The 26,659-nt window shown below is 50.1% G+C and overlaps 5 protein-coding genes across 5 annotated transcripts, besides 1 other annotated feature; 1 reads left to right on the top strand and 4 right to left on the bottom strand.

Moving 5' to 3' along the window:
- Window positions 1-7,505: 7,505 nt before the first annotated feature.
- Window positions 7,506-8,873, bottom strand: FPSE_00256 (uncharacterized protein; the record flags this gene model as incomplete). Its single annotated transcript, XM_009253376.1, has 6 exons — window positions 7,506-7,617; window positions 7,668-7,824; window positions 8,359-8,387; window positions 8,456-8,579; window positions 8,634-8,807; window positions 8,861-8,873. 6 exons carry the CDS (start codon window positions 8,871-8,873, stop codon window positions 7,506-7,508), a joined length of 609 nt encoding a protein of 202 aa, XP_009251651.1.
- Window positions 8,474-8,536: a microsatellite.
- A 3,536-nt stretch (window positions 8,874-12,409) lies between the features above and the next one.
- On the bottom strand, window positions 12,410-13,986 carry FPSE_00255 (uncharacterized protein; the record flags this gene model as incomplete). Its single annotated transcript, XM_009253375.1, has 2 exons — window positions 12,410-13,879; window positions 13,930-13,986. 2 exons carry the CDS (start codon window positions 13,984-13,986, stop codon window positions 12,410-12,412), a joined length of 1,527 nt encoding a protein of 508 aa, XP_009251650.1.
- Window positions 13,987-17,348: 3,362 nt separating this feature from the next.
- FPSE_00254 (uncharacterized protein) lies at window positions 17,349-19,202 on the top strand (the record flags this gene model as incomplete). The annotated part of the gene is made up of 3 exons (XM_009253374.1): window positions 17,349-17,758; window positions 17,812-18,090; window positions 18,143-19,202. The coding sequence occupies 3 exons, from the start codon at window positions 17,349-17,351 to the stop codon at window positions 19,200-19,202; spliced, it is 1,749 nt and encodes a 582-aa protein (XP_009251649.1).
- Window positions 19,203-19,346: 144 nt separating this feature from the next.
- Window positions 19,347-22,424, bottom strand: FPSE_00253 (uncharacterized protein; the record flags this gene model as incomplete). The annotated part of the gene is made up of 1 exon (XM_009253373.1): window positions 19,347-22,424. The coding sequence occupies one exon, from the start codon at window positions 22,422-22,424 to the stop codon at window positions 19,347-19,349; it is 3,078 nt and encodes a 1,025-aa protein (XP_009251648.1).
- A 1,028-nt stretch (window positions 22,425-23,452) lies between these two features.
- FPSE_00252 (uncharacterized protein) lies at window positions 23,453-26,659 on the bottom strand (the record flags this gene model as incomplete). The annotated part of the gene is made up of 3 exons (XM_009253372.1): window positions 23,453-23,560; window positions 23,611-26,247; window positions 26,312-26,659. The coding sequence occupies 3 exons, from the start codon at window positions 26,657-26,659 to the stop codon at window positions 23,453-23,455; spliced, it is 3,093 nt and encodes a 1,030-aa protein (XP_009251647.1).

Below are 26,659 nucleotides of genomic sequence, written 5' to 3'. Positions count from 1 at the left end.
AGGGGCAGATCACGGGCCTTGAAGGTTGCCTAGGATCTTATTGTAAGCCATTAGCCTGAATGGAGAGGGCGCTTTCAGAACAATGTTTCCTTCTCTCGGAATTCCGAGGTCAAAAGACGTTGCCTTCTGTTCGTGAGAAGCTATCGTTTCGGCCGGGGAGAACGAGGGTACACTTAACCCACAAAACCAAGTCGGATTCTCAAGAATGCGGGCAGCATTGGAAATAGAAAAGAACGGAAGATGAAAGTACCAAGGTGGTCGGTAAAGACAATGCAAAGTGAGAGAGAAAACAACTCTGTCTTTCTACTGTATCACGGCCTCCAAATCCTCCGACCAAAATAAAGGAGCCTAGCGGTTGTACACTTGGTTTCGCCCAAGGTCGATTCCAACGAACTCGGACCTTTGCAATCCATCAAATGAGTCAAGTAAGAAAATGGACGCGTTGGCTAGAACAAGGTACAGGCATTGGCCGCTTCTTCGTTTGTGAGGCTTGGTTGTTCCGTCCCAAACCTCGCATAAGGATCTGATCTATCAGATCTCTGATCCACGTCTTCAGATCGACCCTCATTTCCGAGAGTTAGAACAACATCTCGCGATTCGAAGTCAAGGTTGTGCTCGAATGCCAGGACAGCCTAATAGAAATATTTGCTGGGGCACACACCAAGGGACAGGCGGAGCAGTTCGAAGGTGAAAGCCCGAAGCTTATTGGTAACAGCCGGTATAGGCAGTAGCTCGGGGTGGGGTACAGCATCAACGGCGAGTTTGAAGATGCTCGAAACTGCAAAGAGGTTGTTGGCGAAAGGACTCTCATCACGCACGGCTATGCCTGCACAGTAAGACGACGTTTTGTGCCCTGACTTCTACTTCGGTCAAGGGCCAGATCATTTTTGACCTTACAAAAGTAAAGTCGGGTTAAAAGGCTTCTCTTTTTCTCGACCATTCGATAGAGTACATCACACTCCTGATCTGGATCAGCGTGTTCTGGCCTAGCTTGCCTCTGTCAAAACAGAGCTAGGTCTTTCTGTGCCTGTATTCGAGGAACAATGCCGCCTCTGACCCGTCACCAGCCCTCCTGCGTTGAAGATTGTGTACTTGCGTGGGCAGTACGTTGCTTAGCTCGTGGTACACAAGACAACCGGCTCGTCCGCATTTCGCGTTCGTCTCGACCGATACAGGAAACTGAGGTGGCTCTCCGGTTGTATTTGTGCCATACTTAACTTGGGCGTCATAGTGAGAATGGAATATTATCTTGCTTCCCGCCATTCTGCCCTTGCTTACGACTCTCACATCGCCCTGAAAGATACTCCATGTTGTCAGAAGGCATTGTTGTTGGTACCAGTTTCTAAAACACACATTCGATAGTGCCAATCTGTGCATTCCAAGACAACATGCACCTGCCAGGAGAAGCATGATACACATCGCCTTGGCTCGGCCGACATTCATTCTGCTCTCTCGGCCTCGTCGATAGGCATAGGCCAATGGAGAAGTCGTGATCTGTTCTGCTGCCTCAGCCTCGGTCGTGTTAGGGTTTGCACCGTTCAGCAGCAGGAACTTGACCGCATCTGATATCGTTCGTGGTCGCTGGAATATCCACGTGTGGGGAGGCCGGTTGTAAGGGAACCTGTTGAGCAAAGCAGATTGCCTCAATGTGCAACACCGGAATGGGGAAAGCTCCAAGATAATAATGGCTCTAGTTCACTTGACAAAGGCAAATTCCATGCTGCAATGGCGAAGGGTGTCAAAGGTCTCGTTGACAGCGTCTGTTGCTACGTGACAGAATCATCGAAAACACCGAAGTCATCATAGGATTCTTTCCTGAGTAGTGATAGGAGGGCCGAAGTGATAGGGAGGCCGAAGGCTACTCAATGATCGCAGATGGCTGTTGTATAGGCGACGGACCAGGCTCCATGCAGGAGGATGGGAAGCTTTCGGAAGACAAAATCTCGATTTCGGGTTCGAGACCATCTTGGAGCATCATCCGACTTTGGTCGCTAATCATGACAGTTGGTTCCCAGCGGCGTAGATGGAAGGTCGGAAATATATAATGGATTTCTCTGCAAGAATGCAGCGACCTTGGTAAGTTTCTTGCTGGTGCGGGTGGACGAGGTCTACCGCGCCGAAGAAACGAAAGGTGAATGGAAACGGTCGGGTCAAACAGTCCGACCTTCCTGACAGTCTAAAGTCGGAGCTAGCCAAGGGTACCAGCATCGAGCTGAACCTCGGTGTGAAGTTTGAAGAAATTGTTGTTAATGTCGACTTGTTTGGTGATTCTACAGGAACTGACATCGTTGATCATGTCCAAGGGCAATCCATTGAGGTTCAAACTGCACTTCTAACCCTCCATCCTTGAAAAGCTGAGAATTTGCACGTTGAAGTTGATCTTTCCCCTTGCAGATGCCCGGCTTGTCAAACACCAAACCTCACCCTACAGTAAATCCGGTGTACGTGTAGGGCTCCTTAGCAAACCCAGTGCTGAGTCTTGAGATGCTTCTAGAGATCTCATTCCTCTATAATCATATTAGTCTAATTCCTAAAAGCTGATGTAGTCACTTACGTCCGTGATTTCAGTGTGCCATTTAGCGTTCTGGCAGTATCGCTGTGCTGAGCACGGCAACTTCGACTGGGTGAACTATGCCTTCAGGAACCTCGGAGTCTGTCCACCGCCACGACTTGAATATGCGAATCGAAGCTAAGAAGCCTAAGTTACGTCCTTGGTCTACCAGCATCTCAACCAGAGCTTCTTCCGGTATCCGAATCAATAATAGATATTTCGAAAAAAGGGTTCCCTTTTCGTCAGTTTCAGAGTATTCTTTGACACTGTGACAACACAGTCACCCGATGGTCCAATCATCAATGCGAGTTCAAAATCGCATTTGAAGGAAGAGCATTGGTGGCCAAGAAACGACCAAACTGACGCCCATGGAGATAATAGTCCACTACCATTGTGGATTTCTGAGCTTTATCCAGCCACCAAGACCAAGGCATCATGGTGGACTTTCCATGTAAGCTGGCCTGTATTGTATGCTTGGCGGGGCCACGCTGTGTTGCGAGAGATAGAGAATGCCGGTATTGGCGAAGCATTTCGAGCGGAATCTCGGTTTTAGCAAGGAGTACTCTCGTTCAGCAAGTCAAAAACGGCGTCTCCAGGCTGCCAATGTGAGGGAACATGGAATCGGTTATCTTGCTGGGCGGCCGGTATACTGGGTTGGTAAGGAAACCAGTTCAACTGTACATTTTGAATACAGGAACACAGAATATCGTAGCACCCTCTTCGGCGATCTGTTCCCCAGACAGATGGAATATTCGTCGGCTTTGATGTTTCCAAGAATGAGCTCTTCTTATCGTGATAGCAAGGCCACAGCTTCTGTTCTGCTTTACGCATGCCGCACGAAAGTCTTTCCAAGCTGGCCTCGAACTTCGATGACAAGGTCTGATGCATTCTGACCGTCAAAGGAACAGCAACATCTTCAATCGTTTCACAGCCGTGAGTCGGTACCGTATATGACGGAGCTTGCATATCGGCGCCATGTGAACAGTGCACGATTGAAACGGCGTTCCTGGAAAGGGCACATCGAATGAACTTGAGAGAGGGGCAAGCGCTTCTTCCCAGGTTGCGTGCAGCGACCGCACGGGCCCTGACGGGGTGAGAATGTGTTGAGACATTGTCAAGGTACCACTTCGTTTCAAACGGGCTCAAATTGTTTCGATTGCGTTCTTTGTTACTGCTGAGATCCGAGCTGGAGTTCACGCATTTCGCTTCATGCACTGATTGCACAGCTGGCGCAGTATGGGCTTGATCAATAGAACCCGCAGCGCAAGAACCATCGATCAGGTCAGACAATGTCATCCCGTAGTTCGTATCGCGTTCGGGATAAAAATTGCGCAGTTGAATGGAAGAAAGGCCTTGATTCGCCTGGCCAAAAGCCGATTCTGCGGCTCTGCTGCGCTTTGGAAGGGCATCGGGAGGAGGACGCAGTAAGAACGCGATGATTCAGGAGTGGTCGAATGAGAGACGCCAGCATGACAGTAAACGGATGCGCTGGTTGGCATGGCGGAGGCAAGAATGGAGAGAGAGCAGCGGGCCGTAGCACTGACGGTGATGACGATGTGGTGATGGTGGATGTGAACGCACGGGGCGAGCGGGGCCAGGCAGCAGGACTTCAACATACTCGCTGCACCGATTTATGAATTCGGTTGCAAGTCGTCGCTGGAACCTCCAACAGGGAGTGACTTCTGGTCCTTGAAGGTTTGCTCAAAAACGTTGGGGTGTGTGACGGACCTGACGACGAGGAGGATGACGAAGACGGTCCTAAAAACGAGAATGGTCATGAAGACGGTGACAAAGACTGCGCTACAGACGATTGTGCTGTCACTACGCTGTTGAATTTCCCCAGTTCTGTGTCAAGGTAAGGTGGCTTCACCTCATATCAGGTGGGTAGGCAGCGACATGCAATAAACTCGTCTCTGGTGTTGGTCACCTGATGTGTAGAGTAGAGCTAGTGTCTGTAGTATGTGCTCGAGTAAAGAGGTTTTCGGGGTACACACGTCTTGATGTAATCACCCTCGTTGGGCAGACCTCTGCAAAGTCATAGTCCTGCTGAAATCATTCTCCATCCAGTCCCAGTATCAAGGAGTCCGATGGTGAACTTTGCAGTGCTGACGGTAACTCGGAAGGGATCATGGAGGATAGTCAGTTCAGTATAGCAGCAGTACCTCCTGTGTCATGGATATCTTGCCCAGCTTCCTGGTGCTAGTTCATGTTGACGAGGGCTTGCCGCAATTACCGTTCACGAAGATGGCTGGCCACTGTCGTACTCCCCGAGGATGTACAGCTAGATTGGCCATTTCGGATAACAGCTTGACATGAGGAAGGTGTGGCAGGAAATGTCAGCTCCAGAATATAGAAAAATTTTGCATTTTGCCAAAACATAGACAGAGCTGTGTAGCGCTTGTTATCAAATGTGATTGGCACCATTGCAGTTCGTGGCAGATGCTTCAGCGACTGTGCGGCCTTTCGCCCCTCCACTATCGACAGTTGGTCCCTTGCCTTCAATTCGAAGCTCCGCAAAAAGAAGATTGAATCGTGAGCTTAAAGCGCACCAGATCCGCAGTCTGATAGACCAAGGCGATGTAAAGGGGAGGACTAATAATCTCTCTTAGAGGGTAGCCCAGTACATTGTAGCACTGTTCCAAAGATCATCATACGCAAGTAGTGGTCTACTGCTGAGGAGGTGATACAGGGATCTCAGGCCATCGTTTATTCTCGACAGCCTCGGTTGACGAGTTGTCTCGACCTCTGTTCAATGTACCCCGGCCCATCGCGTAGTGACTGGCCTGTCATCTACAGCTGAAAGCTATCGCTCTTTGTATTCTCTCCTCATGTTTGAGAGGATATCGGAGCTTTCCCACTGTAATAAAGCTGGGAACAAAAGGCACCGATCCAATTCACCAGTGGACTAGGGAGACCGGACGAATACTCTCAGCATGATTTGTACTTCGTTGTGATTAAAGCAATCGGGGCTTTGGCGCTGCCCATCTGGTCGGGTCGGAAGCCGTTGATTATTACTCAGAAGCTATAGTGCTTTCTGGTAACGAAGGATCGGGTCCATTGCCAGTTGAGTAAAGTCTCCGCGACAGCATGTCCAACATATCTGGTCTTCGGTAGGTGGGCGTTGGCGTTGCTGATCAACGGACAGACAGTCGGAACACGCCCCCAAAAGGACAATGCCTTGAGAGAGATGTAACTGCAGTCAGCTTTAAGAATTCGTCCCCCAAACTCCACAAGCCAAACGCAAGTTCTCAATGTCGCGGTTGTAAAGCAAATCGCACATGACTTCCAACAGCTCGCTTGGTAGTGTTTAGAGTCCAGGTGATGGAGTCGCAGAGGCGGAGAATCCAGTCAATACCCTCTTCAAGAACACAAGTACGAATCAGAGTCGAATCATCTGTGTACATTCGGGCTTTGGATGTTTTGCCCAACAGCCGATGTGCTGGAGACGGTGGAACATCTACACGAATGATCGTGAGGTCGTACTGGCGCAGTCTTGACCATCATCAGCCAAGGCAACAAGGTAGCCATGCCATGCGCTTTATAGGCAGCGGCTGCATCGCGACAAGCCAAGATGCAATGTTGCGACCTGTTCTAAATTGGAAGATTTGGAAATGCATCTTCATTGACATTGATGGCCAATTCGCTGTGCTTCGGGGTTGATGCTTGATCTTGCTATCAATAGGCCATGCAACGAGTTCGCGATGCAGAATATCCAGTGACGTGAGGACTGGGCTTGGGACTGGGCCTGGGGCTCAGTTTGGTGAAAGTGGCCCGGTTGAGAGAGAAGTTTCTCTCGGAGACTTGTCGTAATCAGAGTCGTCTGAATCGTAATTTGGAAGTGATCTGAATCGGCCGTTTCCATACAGTATCAGGAATGCAAGATTCTGAAGACACCCAACAACATGGTTTCCCTCGACCAGTGAGAGATGGCTTAGATCGATCAGTGTGAACCCTTGTCAGACTCTACTCAGAAATGAAATCAGATTATCGTGAGGGACTTGCATTCGGGAGAGTCTGAGGTCCCCTAAGTCAATTGCCCAACCAAAACCCAGTCGGCAAGACAACAGAGCGTTGAAATTGGCTGCCTTGTTGCCATCGCTTCAACTTGTCCTCTAGCTCTCCCGAGGCTGGGGATTGCACTGCAGCTGTTTGAGACCAGCTGATCGGCAAAGGAGGGAGCAGTAAACAGAACGGAGCTCCGTATTGATTGCGACCGACTAACTTCAAACCCGTTTCTCAAGGGGAGTTTCGGGAAGATTCTCAATATTCAGAATCCAATCTGTGCTCCAAGATGTGATATTGGAATCAGGGCGATGTATCAAGTGGTCGATCATTGCTGACTGGTAACTGGTGACGAATCGTGATCCCTGGTTTCTCTCCCTCTTCCCGTAGGAGGCAATGCAACTGCCTCACACCCCTGTTCCAGATTGATGTCCTGGCGAGAGTCCACGGATCTTGAGACATAGTAGTGTAGGAACAGCAGCGGTCCCGAAAGGCGGGCTATCTGTGCATGGAACGAAGCCCCAACCATGAGTAATCAGGTTGAGGCATGATGCGATCTGTTCGCTGTTGAGAGCGTGCGCTCGAGGATTGATCCTCCAAAGAAAATACCACGGAGTGTGCCCCGGCATGCGGACAACGGTTCCTCGTTATTTCTCGTCATTCGTATGACGACCCATCGTAAACACAGATGGGTGAGAATATCAGGAAGATTTCCCATCTTCTGTAGCTCCTTTACCAATTGAGAACCTGGACAAATTCCATCTTCTGTTCTGCGTGTTCTCCATACTTGCGTCGTTGATGAATTGGTAGAATTCGGTCGTTGCTAGCGGTAGAGGGTAGAATTGATGAAATCTCCAGTCATGGCTTGGGTCTGGACGTTACCGACTCATTGGAATCGGGCCTTGCTGTGGCTTAGATGGATGATGCCAAGCCGAGCGGTTGGACAAGACGGTTAAACCATTCCATCTTGTTGAGGGAGTGAAGAGGGTTCTGCCAAGTCTAAATTGACAATCGACCTTACTCGTTCATCTCTAAAGTCGTCATGGCCATGGGGGGATATCCATCTGAAAGGCATGTTAGTAATAAAATAAGACAAACGATATGTTCAACTTACATGAAAAACAAGTCATTGTCAAGACCTGACTTTCCTATTGTCGAAAGATAAGATACACCCATCATTGGTCTTGCCACATGAGCTCGAGGTGAAGCTCTCTCCTCTTTGCCGAGCGTGTGTGTCTTGCGGCGGTAGAAACCCAGCATCTCAGGGTTTACTGACTGCTAGTACAGACAGAGTGACTCAACCCCTATCTCGATGAATTCATGTGAATCTCTGCTCATTTCCATATGTGTAGGTCGGGTGGTAGTTGGGTCCACCAACTAGGAAATGCAACATCGACGAAGGACAACAAGAAGAGAGACACTTTAAGTATACTGTGTGTCGCCAAGTCCACCGGGTGGAAAGAACGAGGGGCTAACAGCTGAGGGTGATACAGTTGAAAGACCGTTGGTTCAGTGTCTTCGTCGTTGATAGAGATGGGGGATGAGAGAGAGCAACGCCTTATCGCTCAGTTCAGAGAGCTGAGATGTATCCATTCTTCTCCTCGACTGTACAGAGGTACCACAGATGGTGTCCTGACGGTCAAGAGGAACACATGGTGCAAATAGCAACTGCAATAGTCATGGTGATGAGCTCTTGCGACATGCTAGTTGGCATCGAAAATGGCGCCAAAGTCATCACCGGTGCCCTGACCGACATAGTCAATTGTATCGATAGACTGTCAAGAATGGTTGCTGATGACGCGCACCTGTCTCGCCATCTGTCCTTGGTCTCTTGCTGGTTTACCAGTCAGCTAATATACTTTCTCAGATTGGGAATAAACAAAGTTCTCTGCCCTTACTTACCTGGGTTGTTGGTTCTGTTCGTCGCTGTTGTCGCCCTCTTCGCTGTCGTCGCCGCCCTCGTTGTTCTCGTCTCCATCGTCGAGTCGCTTGTTGCTCGTAGCCCCGACCTTCTTGGTTCGGGCCGCTATCTCGATGTCAGTTTAACTCCAATACTTGTGATAGATGGTGGTTGGCTCACAATGAGCTCCAACAGGCCGAAGCCAATCACAACCAGGATTGGAAATTCGTTTCCGCCTGAGCAATGATGCTGTTGACAACTGCTTCAAGAACAACTCAATGAGAGGAAGTGTTCCTAGCCAAGACGCAGTTTGTCTCTGATGAGATTCGCTGTACAAAGGACTCGGGAGAGCTCCTAACAAGTAGTTGTTAGCAACAGTTGATATGTCTGGATTCTCAAGGACTTACCGTCATCGTCCATGTTGTTCGGGGGTCTCAAAGAGACTTCATCGACACTTGTTGGGTTATTGCAGGTCCCACATCATCATCACTCGACCGTGTCATGTAGATACCTCTGACCACATCCGAGAGCATGAAAGCATATGTACCACCCACGGAGAATGGTGCATCGCCTCACGCAGTGGAGACAATTACTGGAAATCCAGCCAGAGAACGGTATTATAAAAGCAAGTCGGCCAGGAACAAGCATGGTTCACTTGGGCCCTTGGGAGGGGTTGTCGCAAGTACACGTTCGACTCAGGATATCCTATGACTACCCGATGTGGTTGGCTTGTTGAAGGGCCTCAGGTAAAACGAGAAAGGATAGTTAATGGTACCCATTGCACATATCGGATCTTGATGTAGGAGGTGCGACATCTTGTTGCTGATGTGGTATATAGTGATAATAGGAGGCAAATAGTCAATGCAATCTATTCAACCATGTCAGCAGGATTAAGTCAATGAATCGGCTGTCTACTTACTAACTGCTGGTGTGCCATGTTACAAAGCTGTTCGTCGCTCTGCTTCTTGGATGTTCTGAAAAACATATCCGGAGACCATGCATGCTGATGGCGATTGGCTTGACGACGTATCGGCCGCCATTGTGACCGCATCAGGCCAAAGGGAACGGTGACGTGTTTAGCCAGAAGGCGCAACTTAACTGTCCCATCTTGGCCAATGATCTTAAAAGGCAGGCATCTTTCTGGCCTGTACAGATTACAGGAAGTGACTCGAAGGCTTTCTTCTTGTAGAAGTGTCCGCCTCTCAACCCGGACCATAATGAAGTCGATCGGGTCAGAGTGGGGGAAAGCAAAGAACAGTCGTCCATGATGATATGGATTGGACGGAGAGTGGCTGGAAATGGCGCAGGAAAGCAGTTCGACAGCCCGCGAAGATCAGGCCATTCACAGTAAGTACTGCGTAGTATTAGCTTGGGAAATTCACGACGGGAAATGATATGAAAATCCGAGGCTGTTGAAGCATATTGGGTAGAGGTGGGACTACTCACAAGATGTCGTGACGACATAACCTCTCTTCACACAATGCTCCCTTCTCCTTCAAGCTGCGATACACAAGTCTGTCTATCATCGTCAGCAAAGTCAATCACAGCGCCGACACAGATAGACTTGACCTGCCAGATGAGCTCCCAGTTGGGTTCTGTCTCATCGTATTCAATCCACTCGACAAGGTGGGAAAAACAGTCGCGAGAATCCATCACAATGTTAGACAGGTCGGGGCCAAATCCACGGAAACTATGGCAAATGCTCCAAAGACAACACCACAGGGGAAGTCATATTGGATTCCATTCGTGGTGAACATTGCTTGCGCTAGCCATGTGCATCACAGTCAGTCAGTCATCTTGACTTGTTCAACTTATCGAAGATGGGAGGACTTACAAGTTTGCAGTAATGACCACACCAGACATCAACCACCACCATAAAACGAGGTGGTTCTGACGCTAGGCGAAGAGCGAGCATCGCTTTCTTCCCTTCATGAACCTCGGTCCAGGTGCTGCTGTATCAGTTCGAGCAAGCGGTGCTTCTCGTCATCAAACCACAACACAAAGACATTCCCATAGAATATGGGACATCGTCGGGACAGTTCGCCTGTTTTTCGTGGTGCAGGAACATGCCAGATGAAGATGTAAAAGTGACTGGGGAGCTCAAGGTCTTGCCACATGGAGGTGTGTGAGAAGAGGTAGAGAATGAGAATACCCATGTGCCGGGATAGTGGCTTGGGTAGAACACTCCCACGAGTAAACCCGAGATGATGATGAGAATGATAAGAATGGCGAGTGCGCCTACCTTGCTGAGGAGGAAAACTTAAAGATGTATAATAGACTTGGAGGGAAAAGGTCTTGCCACATGAAGGTGTGGGAAAGAGACCGGGAAGGGGAAGACTCATGAATAGAGTGGCTTGGGTGAAACACTCCATGACAATGGATGAGATAGATGAGAAGTCCAACTTACCCAGCACACATGGAGAGTGCATGGTGATGGTGCTCTGGGTGATGGTGATGAAGAAGGAAGGAAAATGAAAAGTTGGAAGTCGGGGGAGAGAGAGGTCTTAATACCCAACTCCGACACTCTTGATGACTGATCATCCTCTCAAACTTCACGTCATCTCTACAAGTCCAAATGCCAATCTCAGCAAATACATGTCTTGTTTGAATGAAGATACGTGAAATCTCGGGAAGGGGTTGGACCATGATGGACAGTTTGATCAAACACAAGCATGCAACATCGCGACAGCCCCTCAGTCAACCACCACACATCTATCAACATTCATAGCACAACTTCGGAAACGAGCGAGCTTTGACATGCAACTTGGCTTTGCCAGGGCATCTATTGGACATGGCGAAGCAAGTTCCCGTGTATCCGTCACCAGTAGCCGAAAGACCATCCTCCTCAATACCCAACAGGAAGCAAAAGCAAATCCAAATAACATCATCATCAAAAAAACGCCAAAGCTTCATGTCTTCCGTCCTACACTTCTCTTTTTTTGTCACAAGCTCGAGCCTATCGGAACAGAGCCTGTCGGCAAAGTACACCCAATCTTGGCGAGACGCATCTCTTACAGACCTCTCTCCACACACACAGTATCCGAGCTTTCTACAGCAAACAGCTCAAACACGAGCGAGAGGCTGGCCAAAACGCAATCTTGATCAGATTCTGAAAAGTCCAATTGTCTCGTGAGGAAAGCTTGATCATACGCCCTCAGGTCTACCCACTTGCTCTCGCACACACCCCACAAAGCCCACACCACAAATCGATTTAGATCTGAGATCAATTACGCAACTCTTGCTTCAGGGTCAGGCAGAAACCCGTGTCTAGATGATGGCAAATGTTGCATCGAAAAGATATGTCAAATCTGAGATCAAAATGCACGATGAATCTCAAATCATGGTACATGAAAGCACATCAGTTGTATTGACGCAATCACATCATTCAACCTCACAATAGACTCATGTAAAGCACAATCAAAAAGGACCATTTCAGCCCAGTGCATTGATCGCTATGTAAAAAAAAAAAGCCTAACCTAGATTGTAGGTAGTAAACATAAACAGAAATGCCCTCCCAACTAAAAAGTCCCAGTCCCAAATGACAGCTCCGTAATCTGTCTTCCGTGCGTCATGCAATCAGTGAAATAAGAAAAACCTGCTCGAGCGTGTGCAAGAGTCCATCCAATCCATATCGGTAGTTCGTTTCCATTTTCGTTTCCATACGTCTTCTCACATGTGTACAACATCTTTCGTAGTATCGTGATAAAAAAGAAACAAGGTGTAGGTGAATAAATCGCTGGTGGGAAGGGCTTCCTTCTTTGCCCATCCATGATTCTGTGAAAAAAGAAGATCCAAATGTTTTATCTCGTCTTTGTAGATGTGAAGTTTCCAAATGTTTATCGTCTTGGGGGATGTAAAGTCCTGACCATCCAGTCTTTAAAATTGCGCCGAAGTAATATGCAAGATAAAAGAAAATGTGTAAAAGCGTGATCCAAAAAGGGTATTCAGATGCCAGTCTAAGCCATAACAAGAGTGCGCTCTTTCTTCTCCTTGTTCTTGAAGAGAGCCTTGAGCATGTTGCTGTTGTTGCGGTTGTGCTTGGGTCGCATTGTCACCTCGGAAGCGTCGTCTCGTCGACTGCTTCGGCTATCGATGGATCTTGTGTCCGACTTATCAGTGCGTTTGCTTCTTGATGAGCGGTGGCTGCGCTCGCTGTCTGCGATGCTCTCGGTGTACCTGCTCTTGGTGTCGTCGTCGCGACGGCTTCGGGAACTGCGATGACTGCCCTCAGTGCGGTGAGACTTTGAGCTTCGGTGGGTGTCGCTGGTCTTGCTTGTCTTGGTTGTCCTGGCTGTTCTTGTGCTACGGCGGGACTTGGTGTCAAAGTCGTCACCCATACTGTCATAGGCAGTAGGTGTGATGAGTTCCATGTCAACGCTCTCGACTACTGAGCCAGCTGGGACACCTCTCATCCAGGTCTCGATTGAGCTCAGATCATCATCAAGGATGAGAGCCTCGTCCATGTACTCGACAGGGGCGTACTCAGTCTGCGTGCGCATGGGCGCAGGTCGGTCCATGGGGACACCCTCGTAAGCCAAAGCCTCACGTGCTGCCTTGGCCTCAGCCATTTTCTGGAAAATCTTCCATCCTCCGAAGCAAATGACTGTGACACCAGCAGCGATACTGGTGCCGATCAGGAATTGCGGTGACGATAGGAGGCCAAAGACGGCGGGGGATCCAGTCTTGAGGAGGGCCAGGAAGGCTGGTGATGTCTTCTTGACAATCTTGGACAACTCAGCAAGCGTGAGCGCAACGGCGGCGGCGTGGTCAGGATTCTTTTGAAGCTCGGACATGGTGTGGGTGGCAGAGTGGTGGATACACTGGGCCTCGGTAAGGAGATTCTCGACACGGTGAACGAGACCCATGGCCTCCTTCTCATCGACTTTGTGTGGGTCCAGATCGGTGCGATCCTTCAGATCGGGAGGGATGCTGCCGTAGGCGAGGTCCATGTCGATTTCCTTGCGCGGCTTTGACTGCACAAGCTCTCCGGTGGATCGGTTTCGGGGAACCATAGCATCGCCGTAGGCTGAAGGAGCCATGGAACGAGGAGACAAAGCGTAGTTCATGGTTTCGGCGTAAGGATCCTTGTGCACCATCTGTGTAGGGGCTCTGCTGGGAGCTACAGATGAAACTTCGGTGTGCCTCTCAAGATTGTCGAGGGTCAAGGCCTTGCGGCTGCGGACGTCAAAGTCGTCTCGAGGATGGCGCGAGTGAACGCTTCGCGATCGGCGAGTGCTCCGTGAGCCGGCTTCGCTAGGAGCGGCGCGAGGAGGGTAATAAGAGGAGCGGTCATCGTCGATGAAATTTGATCGTCCTTCAGCGTCAAAGGTTTTTGATCGGTGGAGGGATTTGCCGGCCCTGAGCTCGGCCTTCTTGTCCTTGTAGCTGCCTTGGGCTTCCTTGAAGATTGTGAAAAGCTGCTTGCCCTGGGAAGTGTTAGTCTGGGGAAGAGGCGAAGACGCTGGGGAATACGAACGGTCTTGATGATTTTGCCGGAATTGTTGACAACGGTAATTGTCTGTTCGAGCGGCATGATGGGCAGTTGTGTATTGAGAGGCGTTTAAAGTAACGATGTGATAGAGAGATAAAGCGGGGGATATCGGGTATATATGTTGGAAGGGAGGAGACCAGCTCGCTCTCTGTTGGTTTGTTGGTAGTGTGTATGTCTCTGAGATGCAGTGGTGAGACAGACGAGAGGAGACGAAGAGGTCTTATCGTCGACGAGATGCGTTTGGGCTTTTGACCGCAAGACAGCAGATGGAGCTGATTAGGTTCAAGTAGGAACAGGCGTGGCCTGTCTTGAACGATGCGATCGGATCAGGGACTGGGATACCCCTTAACAAATTCGATCGAAATAGCAGGCAATGGGAAAAACAAGAGGCCAGGCGAAAAGCGAAAAGGAAGCGCAGTAGAATAAATGATTCACACGCTTGGTCCCGGTCCCGCGGTGAAGGATGGATAGATGAGCTGGAGTTTTGATCCACAGTGGGGGGAGGAGTAGGAGGATGAGCTGGTGATGGGGGGTAGAGGGGGTAAGAGTAAGAAGGATTTGGTGGTGTAGACTCAAGGTCGGTAGGTCGGTCAGTTTTGTCCACTGAAAGAGGCAGCCAAAGACCCTATAGTTACAGCGGCCTCCAGGGCTGTGGCGCGACAGACCGACACCCGAGGTGAACTCTATCAACTAGGCGGTGGCACCGGGGAACAAGAACAGTACAGCCAAGCCAGACAACTCAGTGGGGATGATTGGAAAAATGTCAAGAAAAAAAAAAGGGGACTGGGCTCTCGCTCTGCTAGGATCAGACACAAGAAACTGAGCTGGAGTCGGAGCTGGAAGGGGGACAAGAGCGAGAAAAAAGTGGTCAATATGCTTGGAGGCGGTGGACTTGTCGGTGAGGAAAAATCGGAGGCTTTTTTTTTCTCTTCACCAACAAGGAATCCCAGTGTTTGATAATGAGAACAAGAAAGAGAAAAAGAATTAGAACAAAAAAAGGTAGTACAGATATTTAATTGATCGATAGATCTAGAGGGACAAGGTTGCATTACCACACACACACTTTCTCCCGCTTCAGCTTTGGGTTCCCTTCTCAAAGGGCGGCAATGAGAGAGAGATATGGGGATGGGTCGGATTGGGCTGGGCCCAGTATCACCACATACAGCTGGACAATTGGATGACACGACTTGACCGGATTGATTCTCAGGTACAGTAGCAGTAGCAGTAGCAGCAGCTGTAAGCGGCCAGGGCCTGGAAATGTGACAAGCATGCACGATGATGAAGGTGGTCAATACATTTGGGTAGCAGTCTATCCCGCATGCACCTCGCATTGCATGAGATACCATGACCGTGACCGTTATTGTTGTGCTGGCATGGAGTATGGAGTAGTACATGGAGTATAGATGGAGTCAGTCATGATAGCATCTTCATCAACCTGGTTACCCATCACAGAGTATCTAACAGTAGAGATAGAGTCGACACTCGAATCGTCTCACCCACCAAACCTCCTCCATCCGTCTTCTGGAATACATGCCGATTGGTCCCATTCCCTCTTCGTCAGGCGCCCGTGCATTAAACGCTTTTCTCTTTTTAGTCAAGTCACAATCAACCCAAGCTACAGGGATATCCCTGTTTTGGCTTCCAAAAGAGCCAGCGCTTCCCAAGCCCGCCATCGCGCCAATTCGCTTCGCACATGTGGTTCATCTAGCATCCTATCAAACCATGACAAGGCGATGGCGAGACAAATGCTACCTACGTAGGAGACATGAACAACAAGGGGAACCATCAGGAGAACCTGGTCCAAAAAAAAGAAGAGTCACAGAAGAATAAAAACAGAAGGCTGGAAAGACGACAAAGGGCGGGGAACCATCCCGGATGTATCAATTGGGCATGTTTATCCGTTGAACATGTTAATGCTGTCGATCCCGTGATTTTTAGAGGCTTTTTTCTTCCAAGGATATTCCCTCTTTGTTTGCTGGTCATGGGCTTGGGAGTGTGACTGTGACTGTGAGCATGAAGATAGACAGCGCTAAACACACAAGGTCAAGCCCAAGTTAATGCTGAGCCACACTTGGCCAGCGAAGCCAAGTGTGGCTTTAGTTTGTTCTCCCCTCTTTCAGCTGTGGTTGTCGCGGTCTAGACGAATAAACACAAGTTTTATTGTGGTGGATGTGTCTGTTCGTTGTCATTCTCTCGAGTATTCGTCACGGCCACATAAGCATCGTGGCAGAGTTACTCTATGAGACTGACAAGGCATTACTCATCTACACCGTAATCTGTAGTAGTCTGCCTTAGTACCTACCCGGAAGTTACTGGAAAGGCTGACCTACAGACCTCTAAGCTTGAGGATACAAGAAATAGCCAAGTACATCTAAAGTGGCATGTTGACTCACTTTTTCGTCTCTCATCAGTTAACTTACGAGACTCAATTCTAGACCTGTCGATCCAACGTGATATCTCCGTCTCATCTGAATAATACCTCGTCCCTGCCCAAATCACACACACACATAAGAACCGCATCACGCAATGGGGGACCACAAACGGGCCAAGACGTTGTTTTCCTCGGGATTGAAGCAGACGATGCCATGTGGCAGATGCTGATCCAAGACGTTTGGATCCAAAAAAGCAAACATTAGCCTTCCCGAATGCTGATCCTCACCCTAGACCATAAACGAGTTGACGAACAGGTTTGAGTTTGAGAGGAGGGCCTCAAAGATGAGACAATGATAGCTGGTCTATCCACTCGGCCTGAACAACTGACTCTTCTATTAATACGACCTTGTTCCCGTTTCCCGTCATTAGTCAGTTTCTGCTGGTGAGATTGTAGTGTCTGTTTTGGTTTTGAGGCTGTTGGGCTCAGATCTTTTGATGTACACGTCGGGGTCTCCAAGATTTCCCCCGCAAGCTTGGCGGGCACCTGATGTTGATTAATTCCGAGATGAACCGAGTCATGAGAGAAGTCGTCAGTTGACAATTGAGAGTCTGTTCAGGTCGCTGATATTCCTAGACAAGCTCAATTGGTTCAACATGTCATTGCCCTATAACAGCAACTATAGCATAACGTTACCCCGGTTCAACATCACCATTACTCGTCAAGCTCAGCGAAACAAGCCCAGTCCAGTGTCCTCTTCTATAGCCGAGACTACTTCGTTTCCAAGCCTCTAAAGGCTGTAATAATAATGACAATTCCAATTGAATAATCAAGAGTTCTTACTCCTTATCTCATAACAACAAAATAAACTATAAGCCGGCGTCTTCCCGTTTCTCCGATTCTCCACACAATATCCCGCATTGGCAGTTGCAGTACAGTACACTTCTTGTGAAACACCATAGTTGGACATCACACCATCATAGATTCGATCACCAAAAAAAGAATAGACAGACACAGTGACAAAACAAACATAATGTCGTCAATATCCTCACTCTGCGACTCCCTCCAGACCTCAACAGCCCACGTCGTCGATGGCCTCCGCAGCTTCGTCACGTCCTACCCGCAAGCGCGTCTGGACCTGGCCTCTCTGTCGCGCGAGCTCGCAGAGCTCCAGATGGTGGCGAGACTGCTTCACCACAACGCCCAAGCTCTCGACACTGACGCTGACCTGAACTTGCCCGCGAGACTGGACGATGCGCTCAAGGGCGTCGTCAGTGAGGCTGGCGAATTGATCGAGGAAGCCGAAGATGCCTTGGATCTCGACAAGGAGGAGGAGAGAACGCAGAGCTGGCTTGAGCATACCGCTGAACGATTGTCGGCTTTTGCAAAATTGCTAGAGAGTTTGAGAAGCTCCATGAGTTTGGGCTTGGATTGTGTGTTATTGTGAGTTATCCCACTGCTACCATCCCAAGACATCTTTCACTCACATGTCACAGAGTTATCAATGCTCAGCCTCATGATGGACAGAGAGAACTTCCTGGTTACAGCAGCTCGCAAATCCTCCAGGAAGCATCCACTCTACGCTCAAAATACCTCGGAGAGTCAGACAGCGAAGACTACCGCGTTGAAAGCCAACGAACCATCATTACTGAATTCTTGGAAGCTGTTCACGATTTTATCTCAGACAGCTCCTCTGCTGTGCCTCCTCCTCCACCAGCCGACGATGAAGAAAGCAGAGATGTCAGCAACAGCAACAGCAGCTTCGCCAACCCTGAGTAGGTCCATTACTCTTCCATTCTAGTTTTCTCATACTTACTCACATCTCAGAACAATTGCTTCGTCTCCTCACTCAGAGACTGAAGAACCTCCCATCCCAGACTACAATGCCATCGGCATAACATCCACAACCCCTCTCCGCATTTCCCTCCGCCATCTAGCCAAGAAAGAACTCTCCAACCACGAGGTAATCGAAACAGCCTATCTCTCACGTCACGGCGCCTGCACATTCGCTACTCAAACCCTCGAGTCCCCCACGCGCTTCTACGACATGAAGGTCAACCAAGTCTCATGCCTTCAAAACCAGCACGGCGTGAGCATGATATTCTCTCGTAACGGTCGCCAGTGGGCGTATCTTAGCGAGGAAGACGGCAAGGGCCTCAACGCAGCAAACCACGATGGAGTCAACTTCAAGAAGCCCGTTATTTACCTAGGCGACTACATCAACGGTCGCAAAGTCCCTGTCGCAAAGTGGCCCGGCGCGAAACCGCTAGCGTTTTCAGATGATGGGAACTGGCTTGCCGTGGGAAGCACAAAGGGTCGCGTGGGCCTTGTGGACTGCAGCGCCAACATCAACAGAGCATCCGTCGTTATTCCCTGTCATTTGGACGAGGTGACGCATGCTGTCTTTACACCTGATAGTAAGCTTCTCATCACGCAGTCGCGCGACGGTACGATCCGTATAACAAACGTCAAAACGCGTGCCTCCATCGCCAAGTTAGAAACAGATACGTGGAAAAAACCCTTATTCCTCGGAACATCTCCCGACGGAGAAATTATCGTGGCAGTATGGGGCGACACCATCTTCCACTGGAACCACGGCACCGCGGCACTCGAGTCGTATAATCTCAGCGGACGAAGAACGCGCGAGGGCTGGCCCGTTGCTGTATCTGCCGACTGTCGTTTCCTGTGCTGTAGGACAGATGATGGTGTAGATGTGAGCGATTTGTATTCTGGGCGTGTGCTGTATACTATCAAGTTCCAGAGCGGGTTCGTGACGGCCGCATCGTTTAGTTGGGATGGTAAGTACTTGATTCTTGGAAAAGCGGCATCTTGTATGGGATTGAAGGTTGGGACGTCGACTTTGGATGTGTGGGAGCTTGTATTCTAGGCGTCTAAAAATGGTTGTGCTTGTAAGAGTCAAGTTGTATTGTGTACACTAAAGACTAAAAGGGCGAAGGCCAGAGCAATAAAAAGTCGTAAGGATGAATACCTCAGAGATCAAGTCAAGGTCAAGACTTATACTATACATCACTCACTCAACCTCTTTCCACCTCGCCTCAAGCATCTGCACTTTCATTGTTGGCCCACCACTCATCACCTCAGCCGCCTTCTCCCTCGCCTGTCTATCAAACATATGTCCCTGAAGCACATACTCATTCTCATGACCATACCCAGCATATGCGTTCCCAACCGTGTGTGTATGTCCCACAGTCAAATCATGCGTCATTCCCATGCTCTTGTAGAAGGTGCCCTGCGTGCCCAACATCTGTGCCTGCATCGCAGCTATCTTTTGCTGGTTGAGGATCTCTTCGCATTGCATAATAGTCTGGGTGTAGACAATATGTCGCTGCTCTGCCATTATGAGGAACCCTTCCAGATTACCTGTTGTGCATGCGTCGTTGTATAGGCCCCTCATACGAGGCGAGAACAGATCGCACATGCGTTCCTTTTCGGGTTCTTTCTGGCCTGTGAGTGCGAATTGGGGCTCCAGAGCTGTCCCTTTGGCGAAAGAATTATAGCATTCCTCGCAGATGGCTACATCTCCCCATCCCCACCAACGCCTGTTCTTGCTGAACTTGATCCCCGGGCATGGCTCGACCGAGCCCCATTGTGCAGCCCAGTCAAGAAGCATCCTGCCGTCTCCCCAGTTCCGGGCATTGGCGTATGTTTCCAGAGCTTTGAATGCGCGCGGGTGTCCAAAGTTGAAGCCACACATGTACACGCCATCGGGCGTAACATCTGTGTCTCTCATAAACCACCTCGATCCTCCGACTGGCTTCACGATGCCCTCATAACATGCAGCGCAGATACCCCACGGTGCATCGTTAACAGGTGTGTACCAAACACCACCCTTGGTGCCTTGACTGTTGCAAAACGGATACTTGTCAATTTCCTTCGCCGCGTTCCAAAAGAGACTTCTGTCCTCATCATCCATGGCCTGGTGCATGGGGATGACATGGTTCAGTTGGCCCAAATTGCATCTCGTGCCAAAGTCACCGCCAACAACCTGATTCCATTTGTCTTCATCCTCTGAAGCTAGGAAGTAATCATGGTAACACGCCCCGCAAGCCTGCAGCCCCTCTGGTCCAGATTTAGGCTTATACCACGTATAGTTACTAGCCTTGACGACGTTGAGCTTTGGACAATCCGGTAGCTGCGCTCTGTCATTGAATTGTCGACAAAACTCCTGCCATCTATTCTCTTTGGCGTACTCCATAAACTTGCGTTTGAGAAACCACATGCTCAAATCGCAGTTGGTGCCTCCTTGACTCTCTTGAAGGGCGTAGTATTTGGCAAACGAGGAAGTAATGAGACCATCCTCGAAACAAGCCTGACAAATGGTCCCGTTGGGGATGTCGGCTGCCTTGTACCACAGCTCCCCCTCAACGGCATTCTGCTCCCTGCAGTCTTTGATGGTGATTCTCTTATGCATAAACTCGACAAGCTGATCCAGACTTCCAGACTTGATCGCCGCAGGGAAGAGGTGGTCTTTGACACGTCGGCTGCTGAAACGACATTTGCGCTTTTCACCATCGCTGTGAAAGGTCTTTTTGAACGAGCTGCGAAACTCGGTATCGTAGATATGATCAACGTAGCATCGAGTGCAAATGACGAATTCAGGAACCGAGGGATAATAGAACCAGTCTTGAGGGAAAGAAGTCAGAGCTCCTGTGCATTCGGCTCCTGGCTTGGCACCACTCGGATGTCTGCATGCGGGTTCTGGCGTCCTCACACGAGGAGGTTTTTTCGATGGAGTAGAAGGGGGAGATTTCTGTTGACGGGGACTTCGGACTGGATGAGGTGAAGAAGGTGCAGTCTCTGGCGGTTGTTGAGAGGGGATACTCTCGGTGGAAGGAGATGGTGTATGGAAAGATTTTCTTAGTTTATGTGACCGAAGTGACTCGGGGGTTGGTGGAGTGAAAGGGCTTCGTCCTGGAACTACCTGCTCCTGTGTCTTTGTCTGTGGTCGAGGCACCTGTCGTTGAGGAGCCTGTCCGGCACCCTGCTTCTGATTTCGGCCCGTGGACAGTACTGGAGGAGGCCCAGGTGGTGGCGGCGGTGGAGGGGGAGCAGACGATGCAGGGCCCTGAGAAGCTTGAGGAGGGGGCGGGGGAGGTGGAGGAGCCTGGAAACTTTGATGACTCTGAGGAGCTTGAGGAGTCTTGGGAGTCTGAGGAGTCTTGGGAGTCTGAGGAGCCTGAGGAGCTCGAGTAGCCTGAGGACTCTGAGGTGGAAGAGGCGACTCCTTCTGACCAGAGTAATGATAAGGAGTCGACCTTCTGGAACTTGGACTTCCACCTCCACTTTCAGCTACAGAAACCTGTCTCCTCGGTAAAGGCGGTGCAGCATCCTCTGTGCTAACCCTCGGCGGTAAAGGCGGTCTCTCTTCATGCTCATCCCCTCCCCTCTTCTGCTGTTGTCTCTGTCGTTTAATCTCGGCAAACAACATCTTCTGCTCCTTCACAAGCTCCTCCTGACCCAACTTCAAACTGGCCGCTTCTTCCTCCGCCCTCCGCCTCTCCGCTTCATTATTCCGTTCAATATCCATATTCGCCATTTGTTCCTCTGCTTGCCTCATTTGTGCTTGGTATTCGGCTTTGTACTGTGCCGCGAGTCGTTCCGCTTCGCGCCATTGCGTTTCGAGCTGCTGTGCTTGTGTCTTTGCTTGGGCTTGGTAGGTCGCTTGTTCTTTTGCTGCGTCCGCTTGTGCTTGGGCTTGGAATTTGGCCAGGTCGGCGTAGTACTGAGTTCTGCGGTCTATTGTCTCTGGTGATTGCGGAGGTGTCTGATAGTTTGGCTGTGGATTGTATGGTGCTGAAGGAGACGGATATTGTGGACTTTGGTGTTGCCCATAGTATTGAGGTGGTTGAGTTTGGTACTGCGGGCTTTGAGGTTGTCCATACTGTTGACTCTGAGGCTGTTGATAAGTCGACTGTCCATACTGCTGCTGAGACGAAGCACCCTGCCCAGCCCGCCCACGCCTTAAGCTTCTCTGCTCTTCTTTTCTCAGCTGATGCTCCGCAAATTGCTGCTGTCTCTCCTTCTCCAACTGCATTTCCTTCCTATACTCCTCCGTCGCCTTGTCGACAAAATCCTTGAGCCACGCCATAGTAACAAACAAACAAGATAGTTTGATGGTCAGTTGAAGTGAGGAGGCGTCTTGTTTGTTCACCGTTTGCCTAAATACCTACGTGTAAGAGTGGCGGGTGGGTAATGAATGATAAGCCGCATGTTCGCTGGCAGTCGGAATGATCTGACCAATCTGAGAAGTCATTAGACGAATGACTCCATTCTTGAGGTGTCCGATGCAACTATGCAATGTCTTGAGTCTCCATCACTCTTGGCTATCATTTTCTTGACCGTGATTTATCACGTCGTTGAAACTGGCTTTACCTGCGTTTTTTATTGCAACACTCGTACAAGGATGACATAGTTAGATAGACATCCATTAAACAAGATCCCTGTCGAAGCTCGGCATGATCGGGACTTGGCACTTTATTGACACAAGATGTTCTTACACCATATCATCTAAATAAATACGCTTGTTTATTGTACACTAAAGCTTGATCAAAACCCAAGGTATACATCGTGACATAGTGATACTAGTATTTGCACGTCACCAGTTGGGCTCTTCGTTTAGGCTTCCATGGCCTCCACTACCTGCTGGATCCTTTGACGCTCGTTTGATCTACGTGGCTGTGCCTCAAAAGGCCAGGATCCTATGTAGTCAGTATCACCATCCATCACATTGACAATCTGACACTTTCATCGTATGTAATAAATCCATTCACACAGAACTGTAATGCTAAGCCCCAAAAACATGGCTTTTGTTCATCCTCCAGGCTCAACACAAGACACTACATTCCTGTCTGTCCGTCTGAGCCTGTAGACACTGAATCAACTTATGTTTTGAATAAACAATAGGTATATGCTCCCATCCGCGAAACAATAACAAAAAACGCCTTTCCTCTCAGTCATGCTTGTACCTCGTAACTATGTGTGTTGTTTATGCATAAATGTCGGACGCCTCAACGCCAGTTGATTTCATTAGTCGGCCGTATAGACTGACAAGTCGCGTGTAAACCCATATCACTGATATTTATATCCCGTCATCAGTTTCGTACGTAATCTGATCTCTCACGCTTCTTCCTCAATCATGGCCCGCACCTCGGGTTCATTGAGAAGAATGCGCTTGCCCAGTTCTTCTGGGGGTTTGCCATCTCGGACAGCTCCAAAGTCAAGAATCTGCATCATGTTAGTAATCGTTCTTGTTCACACTCAATTCATCAACATACCTCGACATATGTGAGCTGGTCTCGCTGGACGGCAGCCACACAACGTCGCTCGTCAAACTTGACTTGCCAAACACCGCTAAGATCACTCAACAAGTCCTGGACGCACTCGCCAGTTCGGACATCCCACATCTTGACTGTCTTTTCACTGCCGCTAATGACCTTGCGACCATCGTGTTGGAAACAGGTGATAGCCCCAGTATGCGCCATAAGCGTATTACGGCATTTTCCATTCTCTGGATCCCAAATACGTAGAGTCGAATCAGCAGCTGCTGACACCAAACGCTCGTCACGCAGGTCCAACAACCCGACCAGCAGACTATGTCCTTCGAGTGTGTACAGACACGCGCCTGTTGCAAGATCCCAAATCTTGACCAACGAGTCCATAGAGCCAGAGATGCAACGGTTGCGCTCATGATCAAGAACCACAGAGTAGACCTTTTGAAGATGCCCATGTAGGACGTGCAGCGCCTCACCAGTGCTGATGCGCCAAACACGGACGGTGCTGTCGTAAGATCCACTGACCAAGGTATCGCCGTGGGCCGAAATAGCGCGAACGGAATGAGTGTGTCCAGCCAGTACTCGGATGAAGTAAGGGCAATCCGACTCGTGAGCTGGGGGGCCCGTCTGGATGTAGCGACGGGAGCCCACCTCGGGTAGACGCCAAACCCTAAGCTGACTGTCTCTGGAACCGGTAATGATGAGAGGCTTCTCGGGCTGCATGATAGCCTGTCCGCCAGAGTCTCTGCCAGTCTCGGTGGGCATCAAAATCTGCAGGCAACGAACAGTGCTAGTATGTCCGTAAAACACCTGCTGACAGAGTCCACGCTCAATGTCCCAAACACGGACAGACCTGTCGGTTGAGCCCGAAACGAGCATATTGCCCTCGTACTGCAGCGCCCAGACACCACCCTCATGGCCTTCAAGCTTCTTGCGGAGCTTGCCCGTCTTGGTGTCGTAAATATGAATGAGGGTGTCGTCGCTACCAGTGATGATCTTGTCCTCGTCGAACTGGAGACACGTAATAACGTGACGAGGATGAGCCGCAAAGGCGACGTGGCCGGGTTTTACCTCGCCGCTGGTCCAGCTCTTGCGGATCATGTGGTGGCGGCGGTATAGTGACTTGAAGAGATGCATCTCGCGGAGACTTGGCAGTCCAAGTTGAGGGTCAGGAACAGCATTGAGGGCGGCGCTGGCAGCAGACAGCGGTCCCTCTGATGGGTGCTGTCTGACTTCGGGCTGCGACTTGCTTTCCTCGCGAGTCACGACCTCCTGAGCACTTGCACGTCGCTTCGATCGCTCGGCAGCCGAATAGGTGTTGAGCGCTCGCTTTCGCTTAGAAGCCCGGGATTTCGAGGCCGTCTCTTGTCGAAGGTTTCGGGTAAGCTCGTGCTCGGTCGAGGTCAGGCGGCTTCGCATGCTCAAATCCTTCTCGTAACCATTAGCACCAACAGGGTCTTGCCATCCCCAGCCCTGAACGATAGCCTTTTTAAGCTCGCCAGGGGGGAGCCTGTAGCCATCACGATCAAACAACTCCTTCCAGCCAGTCTCATTGCGGTCGACGAGGTTGCGCCAGTGCTTCGAGACCTGAGCAGCTCGGCAGAGATCCTGGTGGTCGAGATGGGACAGAACAGAGTATCCGAGCTCTAGAGGTAGCTGTCGAAGGAAATCGCACTTGAGGGCAGGGTTGACAGCGTTGGCGACAACTCGAAGAGTAGGTCGAGGACATCGGCGAAGGAACTGGTACATCATGAATGTCTTCATTTCGGTCTTCATCGAGTCGAAAGCCTCAAGCAAGGTTTGCGTATCGACAACCTGGGGAGATCCATCAGGACGGGCAAGCGCGTAGTCATCCTGGGAATGACCAGCAGGAACTAGTGCAGTCGAGGTATCATCTTCTGTCAGCTGTGATTCATCGACCCAGCGAGAGGGGTCCGAGTTTGATGTCTGGAAACTGGACTGGCCTTCGTCTTCGGCGTCTGCGGTATGTAGCTGAGCGGCTGCTAAAGTAGGCGACAGTCTAGGACTAGGAAGACTAGCATCTTGGGCAGCAACAACATCGATACTAGGTCTGGGGTTGAAGGGACGAAGAGGCTGCTGTAGGGATCCATCTATGTCTGCAAATGGTTCGGCATCGGCGTCTGTAATTGGTGGAGTAGCCACATTGCTGCTGAAGACGGTATGGGAATCGCTTTCGACAGGGCTAGTGGCTTCGTAATGAGGGCTAACAGCGGATGAAGATGCTTCGGGGGAGTGTTGTCGTTCATGGTGTGACGAACGTCGAAGAGCTGGTCGGTCAGATGAACCAACAACTTCTGAGGTATCAGGGGTAGCAAGGAAGCCAGAAGGCGCTCTAGATAACCTCTCTCCTTCTCGTCGGCTTGAGCCGTGAGCTATAGAGCGACGAAGCTTGTCCGAAACAGCGTTGAGTGGGTTTGATCGAGGCAGTCGTCGAAGGTTCGATGTAGGTGCTGATTCGGGAGAGTCTGTGGGGCTGGCTCTTGAGGCTCGGGAGCGTCGGGGGTAGCCTTCTGAAGGAGATTGTGATCGGTGCTTGGGCACTCGGACGAGGGTATTCGATTCTTGAGGGGACTCGGCTTTGATTCGGCCGGGGGTGGAGTGACCGTTGCTATATGTCATCTGGGAATATTAGCATTTGTTTATTGCCTTAATGGTTACAACTGCAACCTCTGCGCAGACTTACTTGGGTCTCTGTGGGCTCATCCTCGCCTTCGTCGTCGGTCTCGAGCGCACCCGGCAATTTGTAGGAGAACTCGATCAGTTCTGGGGGAGTAGGTTTCATGGCAAGGGGGTATTCTTTTGTGTCGAGGTTTTCGAGGGGCACAGGATCCCTGACAAAGACGTGGGGAAACTTGCGTGTGAGACGAGTAGTGGTCGTAACAGTCTTAGTCTCGACGCACTCACTGACCTCGAGCTGGAATCGACGAGATCGCTGGCTCTGGCTGCCTTCGGAGATGTTCACAGAGACTGTTTGCGAGGGTTTGGGATGACGAGGCTCGAGAGCCTGACTAGTCGCGGGTGACGGTGTCAT

The sequence above is a fragment of the Fusarium pseudograminearum genome, chromosome 1, assembly GCF_000303195.2.
Source record: "Fusarium pseudograminearum CS3096 chromosome 1, whole genome shotgun sequence".
NCBI classification, from domain to species: domain Eukaryota; kingdom Fungi; phylum Ascomycota; class Sordariomycetes; order Hypocreales; family Nectriaceae; genus Fusarium; species Fusarium pseudograminearum.
Note: the sequence above shows the minus strand (reverse complement) of the source record. Positions and strands in the feature narration are given on the sequence as shown.